The sequence below is a fragment of the Sardina pilchardus genome, chromosome 10, assembly GCF_963854185.1.
Source record: "Sardina pilchardus chromosome 10, fSarPil1.1, whole genome shotgun sequence".
In the NCBI taxonomy this organism is placed as follows: Eukaryota; Metazoa; Chordata; class Actinopteri; order Clupeiformes; family Clupeidae; genus Sardina; species Sardina pilchardus.
The window spans coordinates 33,174,248-33,181,747 of record NC_085003.1 but is presented as its reverse complement, the minus strand read 5'-3'; the positions used below and the strand labels follow the sequence as shown (position 1 = coordinate 33,181,747).

General features: G+C 49.9%; 1 protein-coding gene across 1 annotated transcript in view; it reads left to right on the top strand.

The window, feature by feature from the left end:
* Positions 1 to 1,666: 1,666 nt before the first annotated feature.
* The window catches only part of LOC134093952 (protein mono-ADP-ribosyltransferase PARP6-like), a 19,842-nt gene continuing 14,008 nt past the window's right edge, over positions 1,667 to 7,500 (top strand). Inside the window, exons 1-6 of the mRNA XM_062547289.1 lie at positions 1,667 to 1,815; positions 4,582 to 4,659; positions 5,112 to 5,206; positions 5,359 to 5,419; positions 5,669 to 5,759; positions 6,147 to 6,213. Coding sequence (XP_062403273.1) covers positions 1,813 to 1,815; positions 4,582 to 4,659; positions 5,112 to 5,206; positions 5,359 to 5,419; positions 5,669 to 5,759; positions 6,147 to 6,213 — 395 coding nt within the window. The 5' untranslated portion in view covers positions 1,667 to 1,812. The remainder of the gene's footprint in view (positions 1,816 to 4,581; positions 4,660 to 5,111; positions 5,207 to 5,358; positions 5,420 to 5,668; positions 5,760 to 6,146; positions 6,214 to 7,500) is intronic.

Here is a 7,500-nt window from a genome sequence, read left to right as displayed (position 1 = left end):
ACACACACACAGGAGCCACAACACACACACTCGAGGCAGCGCCATCATGAGCTTCAAGCTCCGCCTGACAATAATCACTTAGGACAGGCCTTGGCCTGGCAACGCAGTGTGTGTGTGTGTGTGTGTGGGGGGGGGGGGGCAAGACTAACAACATAGTACTTGGAGGGAGCATCAGAAAAGGAAAACTCACATGAAGGGTTGAGGGAGAGAGAGAGAGGAGGAAGAGGAAGAGGGGGAGAATAGGAGGAGGAGGAGGAGGAGGAGGAGGAGGAGAACCTAAATACACATACACAATACACACTCACACAGAGACACATACAGTACACTGTACACACACACATCACACACACACACATCACACACACACACACACAGCCCCTAGCGCCCCCATCAGCAGTGGGTCTGTGAGCTGGCAGAGGCGTACTGAGCATGCTCCAGCCGTCTTATGTTGTCAGGGAAAAAAGCGTCAGACAGAGGAGACTAGAGCAGATGAACACACACACACACACACACACACACACAGCCAGACGGGGAGCCAGAGAGTTGCGCAGTGGCAGAGTGAGAGAGAGATGTGGAGGGAGGGGGAGAGAGAGAGAGAGAGAGAGAGAGAGAGAGGGAGCAACAGAGGGAGGGGGAGAGAGAGAAAGAGAGAGAGGGAGCAACAGAGGGAGGGGGAGAGAGAGAAAGAGAGAGAGGGAGCAACAGAGGGAGGGGGAGAGAGAGAGAGCAACAGAGGGAGGGGGAGAGAGAGAGAGCAACAGAGGAAGGGGGAGAGAGAGAAAGAGAGAGAGAGCAACAGAGGGGGGAGACTGCTGCTGGTGTTGAGCTTCGTCTCTCTCCGTGTGTGTGTGTGTGCGCGTGTGTGTGCGCGTCTGGGAGACTCTGGCTCTGGCTCATTGTGTTTTTGTCGTCCCTGCTTGCGTCTCTCCTTGTGAATGAGGGAAGGCTGATGTCATAGAGAAGAGGAGCGCAGAAGAGGAGGAGAAGAGGAGGAGAAGAGGAGGAGAGGAAGAGGAAAAGGAGAGGAGAGGACACTGCCCTCGCTGGCTATCTGCAGAGGGTAAGTCCATCACACACATTTATGTAAACATTCACAGCACTAAGTCGTCTATCTGTGTGTGTGTGTGTGTGTGTGTGTGTGTGTGTGTGTGTGTGTGTGTGCACAGGCGTATGGTGGAATATGACAACACAGACAACAGGTGCAGGACATGAGGACCTGTGGTCTCCAGAGAGGGAGCGCTTCGCTTAGTCTTCAGCTCAGACAAGAGACGCAGTCATCCACACACACACACACACACACACACACACACACACACACACCGCTGGGGCCTGACTGTGTCGACACAGACCCTTAGGAGAGCCACACACACACTCTCAGAGGAGTCATGCAGACATTCAGCGGACCAATACACACATTCAGACGAGCAGACATTTAGTGGAAACACACACACACACACACAGTCACTGCCCTTGCTGGGTTAATGGGGCCGTGGCGTGAACACACACACACACACACACACACACAGGGTTAACGGGGCCGTGTGTGTCATGTTCAGCTCCGTCGCTGCTCTTCCACAGGTTGCCATGGGAATAAGAGAGGAGCTGGGGACACAGTGAGTCGACTGCAGCTTCAGCTGGCCTCTCCTTCCTGCCCGCTGCTCTGCCCGCCGCTGTGCCCTCCTTCTTGCCCGCCGCTGCCCAGGAGACCCGGCTACACCCGCCCATGCCCGCTGTGCCCACTCGCCACCCCCGGGGCACTGGCATGGCAGGCAGAGGGGGCAGACACTGGGAGAAGGAGCCTCTGTGAACAGCATGGTGAGTGTGTGCTGTGCCAGCACTCATCACTCTCCGCCACACACACACACACACACACACACACACACACACACACACACACGCTCCACCATCGATCTGTTTACTCTCTGCTGTTTATTCACTCGCTCATGGCCCACACAGGCTGGAGATAGCATGTGTGTGTGTGTGTGTTTGTGTGTGTGTGTTTGTGTGTGTGTGTGTGTGTGTGTGTGTGTGTGTGTGTGTCAGTAAAAACATAAGATGAGTTTGGTGCTGTTTGGGTTTGTGCTGCTATGGCGGACCAGACACGAGCTAAGCTACGCTAGCATGGCCTTAGCATGGCCCTGTACATGAGCTAAGCTGTGCTAGCATGGCCTTAGCATGGCCCTGGACATGAGCTAAGCTATACTAGCATTGCCCTAGCATGGCCCTGGACACAAGTTAAGCTAAGATAGCATGGCGCTCTAGCATGGCCCTGGACACAAGCTAAGCTACGCTAGCATGGCCCTGGACACAAGGGGTGCCTCTCAACATCTCCTCGATCCTCGATGCTTGATCCTCGAGGGGCGTTCCCATTGATCTATAACTGACACTGGATAGACTATCCCATTAGTGCCGCCCAATCATTCTTTATGTAGATCAGTGAGGATCGAGGCCCGAGGAGCGAGGGAGGACGTATAAAAGCCCAAATGAGAGGCACCCATAATAAGCTACGCTAGCATGGTCCTGGACATGAGATAAGCTAAGCTAGCATTGCCCTGGACACAAGCTAAGCTATACTAGCATGGCCATGGTCTCGGTGCAGTGAAGGCTCTGTAAGACTCTAACGATCCCATCCACTGACCTTCAGCGATGTTGAGGAAATTAGCTATTTAATCCTTTATGGTGTTGGATACACTGTGAGATTGTGACTGATAATGAGAGGGACATGGGCATCTCCCCACTGCATGGGATGGAGCTGAAATGGACCCTCTGCTCTGCTAATATGTAGTCATGTAGCCTTCTAAGTGTACAAGTTTATGTGTTGGCCAACATTCTTATACAACTCTGAAAGTGTGAGTTGACCAATACTGTTGTAAAACTATAAAAGTGTGTGTGTGTGTGTGTGTGTGTGTGTGTTCGGTTGGTGGTGCTGTGTGTAGATTGTGCTGACCCACGCTGTTATGTGTTGTTATTACTGTTGACCAGGTCAGAGCAGATGATCTGGACATGTCTGCCCCACTGACACAGTCGCCTTAGCAACCAGCTTACCCTGACTGACAGATGGAATCTCTTATCAGGACAAACAGAGAAAGAAATGCATGACTATATATGTATAGATAGATAGATAGATAGAAAGATGTATAAGAAAGAAAGAAAGAAAGAAAGAAAACATAGATAGACAGATAGAAAGTGTGTGTGTGTGTGTGTGTGAGAGAGAGAGAGAGAGATATACACTGGCACTGATGGAGAGAGAGAGAGAGAGAGAGAGAGAGAGAGAGAGAGAGATTAAGGCGGTGCCCTAATTAGATGTACCAGCTAGAGTTGGGTCAGAAGGAAGGGTGTGTTATGTAAACCCACTGCTAGTGGGGCACAGTGATGTCAGAGTGGAAATAAAGGTGTGTGTGGCGGAAGAGACGAAGCTGTAGCTCTCAGGAGACAGGTAAAGGTGTGCTGTTAAAACAGGCTGACGGAGACCTCCTGCAGACTAGCCTGGAAGCCAGCCCCAATTTATCCCGCTCACAAGATTTGAGGGCAGGAAATTCAGTCTGGAGTTATTCCATTGAGAAGATGTGTTTGGGCCAATCAAATCGTTTGGGTGGGCTTTATAGAATGATGGACAGATGAGCAACAGTGTAGCAGTCATCTACATCACCTCCATCACCTCTAATTCACATCCAAATTGCTGCCACTGGAGAAGTGAGCTGATTAGATTCGGATATCCCATCAGTTACACAAGGAATTGGCAGAGCAATAACCTTAAAAGACAGAAAACAGAGATTAACGCATTTGGCATCCTCAAATTTTGGAGGCAGGGTTAATTTGGGCTGGCTTTCAAGCTAGGTTCAAATACACCCCATAATTGAATCCAAATGGCGTGTTAACAAACTCAAATTTGATGACACATTCAGAATTTACCACAGATTCTAGTGATTCTAGGGCCCAGGTAAAGGTGTGTGTTTACTTCAGACAGACTAACACCACTTCCTCCTCCTGTCCCCACAGTGGAGTATGCTGGGATTGAGAATGCTGGAATTGAGAGAGAGAGAGGGTTCAGGGTTCACCTACTGATCTATAAAGAACCTCCTTTATAGATCAGTGGGTTTACCACAGTTGGGGTTGAGAGAATGATGAGAGAAAATTGGGATTGAGAGAATGTTGAGAGAATGTTGGGATTGAGAGAATGTTCAGACTTCAGAGGATGCTGAGAGAATGTTGGGATTGAGAGAATGTTGAGAGAATGCTGAGAGAATGTTGGGATTGAGAGAATGTTAGGATTGAGAGAATGTTGAGAGAATGCTGGGATTGAGAGAATGTTGGGATTAAGAGAATGTTGGGATTGAGAGAATGTTGAGAGAATGAGAGAATGCTGAGATTGAGAGAATGCTGAGAGAATGCTGGGATTGAGAGAGCTAGGGTTCAGGGTTCAGAGTTTAGGGGTCGAGCTGTGGTTGAGCGGTGGCTCACGATGATATGATGGGTGAAGGGCTGAGTTGTAGTTGAGCTATGGCTGAGTTGTGGCTGAGTGGTGGCTGAGCTGTGGCTGAGTTTTAGGGTACTGGCGCTAACTCCTCTTCTTCTCTCTAGAGCACGAGTGAAGAGTGCTGGGGTGAAGAGGACTCTGATGGGGACAGCGACTGCGAGGAGTTCATGTACGGAATACAGGTGAGCGAGACAGACGCAGACAGACAGGCGTTTACAGGTGAGAGAGACAGACTCAGACAGACAGCTAGGAGTTTACATGTGAGACAGATAAAGACAGACAGACAGACAGACAGACAGACAGACAGGAGTTTACAGGTGAGACAGACAGAAACACCTCATTCTACAGCACTTACTTGTAACTCAGCTTGTACACACAAAACACTCGAAATATGGCACTGGTGGCTGGTTTCTGTCCTTACTGTCTGTAGCTGATCTGGAGTTGATCTGTAACTGGTCTGTAGCTGTTCAGTGGTCAGCCTATAGTTGCACTGGAGCTGGTCTGTAGCTGCTGGTCTGTAGCTGCTGGTCTGTGATTGGTCTGTGACTGGTTTGCTGCTGGTCTGTGATTGGTCTGTGACTGGTGTGCCGCTGGTCTGTGATTGGTCCCTCTCCTGTGCCTCTCCTGCCTGCAGGGGCACTTTGCCTCCGACCTGTACCGCCACCCTCAGCTGGACGCTGACCTCGGGGCCGTGAGGGACATCTACACTGAGAGAGCCGTGTCTGTCAGGTGATACACACACACACACACACCAACACACCCATACCAGAGACAACAGCAGGGTATTGAGGGGGGCAGTGATGGTGGTGCTCCTCTGCAGGGCCTGATAGATCCTGCGATGGTGACTAACATCAGGCTTGTGGCCATTCTCTCTGTGACAGGGAGTATGGACCAATCGATGATGTGGACGTTGACTTGCAGATCAATATCGGCTTCCTGGATGTGAGTTATGCTTGACTGGCTCTGTGCTCATTACAGATTGAAGTCTTTTATCTTGAATTTTGAAAAATAACAATCATATGTTTAAAAATGTGTTAAAGTCAGTGCATACATGGTTGTGTTGTGCGTATGGGGTGTGAGTGTATGTGTGTATGTGGTGCATACTGTGTGTGTGTGTGTGTGTGTGTGTGTGTGTGTGTGTGTGTGTGTGTGTGTGTGTGTGTGTGTGTGTGTGTGTATCTTTGATGCCAGGAGGAGGTTGCCAATGCCTGGAAGGTCGTCCGAACGGAACCAATCATCCTACGCCTTCGGTTTTCCCTTTCACAGTATCTGGATGGCCCAGGTACAGAACAACCAGAACAACGGGAAATCCTAGAGTCTTAATCCACTGTTCCAACCAGACTGCTGATTCTAGAGTCTTAAGCTACTGTTCTAACCCAGAGCCCTAGAGAGAGGTATTTACAGTATAGACATACTGTATCTATGGAGGTATCTGGCTCTGTTCTAACCAAACTGGTGATTCCAGAGTGTTAAACTAGTGATTCTAGAGTGTTAAACTAGTGATTCTAGAGTGTTAAACTAGTGATTCTAGAGCATACCCACCTGTGACGTGGTGGGTCTTTGCCATGGCTGTGGGTGTGATCTAGAACAGACTGAGTCCAGATCCACACCATCTCTGTCTGGATGTTCCACCATGTTTAACACACCCCTTGCTGTTCCCTCCTGACAGAACCCACAGTGGAGGTGTTCCAGCCGTCCAGCAAAGATGGCTTCGGCCTTGGCGTCCAGCTCAAGAAGTGAGTGCCCATCCTCTGGCCTTGTTCTTTCTGAATGGACACTGCTGCTTAGTGACGGAGCCATGACCCCTGGGGTGGAGCTGACAGGAGGCCAGCTGGCTGAGATCAGAGGATTAGTGTCCCGTAGTCAACCTGTCCTGATCCCCTAGTGAACCTGTCCTGGTCTTGGTGGAAGGGTGTAGTGAACCTGTCCCTAGTCTTGGTGGAAGGGTGTAGTGAACCTGTCCCTAGTCTTGGTGGAAGGGTGTAGTGAACCTGTCCCTAGTCTTGGTGGAGGGGTGTAGTGAATCTGTCCCAGTCTTGGTGGAAGGGTGTAGTGAACCTGTCCTAGTCTTGGTGGAGGGGTGTAGTGAACCTGTCCTAGTCTTGATCCCATATACCCCTTTTCCACCGCCACGAACCAGGTGTTGGTTCTGGGCTGGTGGTAGTACCATTCTGGTGCTGGTGCTACCTGCCGATTATCCAAGAACCGGCTCGCTTTTCCACAGACTGAGTGCCAAAGTAGTGCTGCGTCGCTACGTCACTGTATGCGCGTTTGTATCCCAAAATAACCAGCAGAAATGGAGACGTAGTGGTAGAGAAACTTATTAGGCTTACGATTAACTTTGAGCACAAAAAACTCAAATGTCGAGAGAGTTCAACTGTATCACTGTATCCATTAAAACTGGACATGCCCTAAATGTTGCATGTGTATTTATTGCAGTCGCTAGAAAACCTAGCATGTTAGCCAACATTAGCTCTTGATTAGCACTCGTTGTTATGGTTATGGCTACGCTGCTGTTTTGCTGCTAGCTAATGTGGCTTTTCGAAACACCAATGAAATCCTGCTCCCAACACCTGACGTAACTGGTTCTTATTTCTGGACCAGCTCAAAGTTGGTGCTGAGTTGGAACCTATTTTCCTGGCCCAGAGCCAGAGCAGGTTATTTTGTGTGGAAAACTGGAACTGGTTCAAGACTTGGCTCCGAATCAGCACCAGAATGGCGTCGGTGAAAAAGGGGTACCAGTCAACCTGTCCTAGTCCTGATCCCCTAGTGAACCTGTCCTAGTCTTGATCCCGTAGTGAACCTGTCCTAGTCTTGATCCCGTAGTGAACCTGTCCTAGTCTTGATCCCGTAGTGAACCTGTCCTGGTCTTGATCCCATAGTGAACCTGTCCTGGTCTGGGGGGAGGGGTGTAGTGAACCTGTCCTAGTCTTGATCTCATAGTGAACCTGTCCTAGTCTTGATCCCGTAGTGAACCTGTCCTAGTCTTGATCCCGTAGTGAACCTGTCCTGGTCTGGGGGGA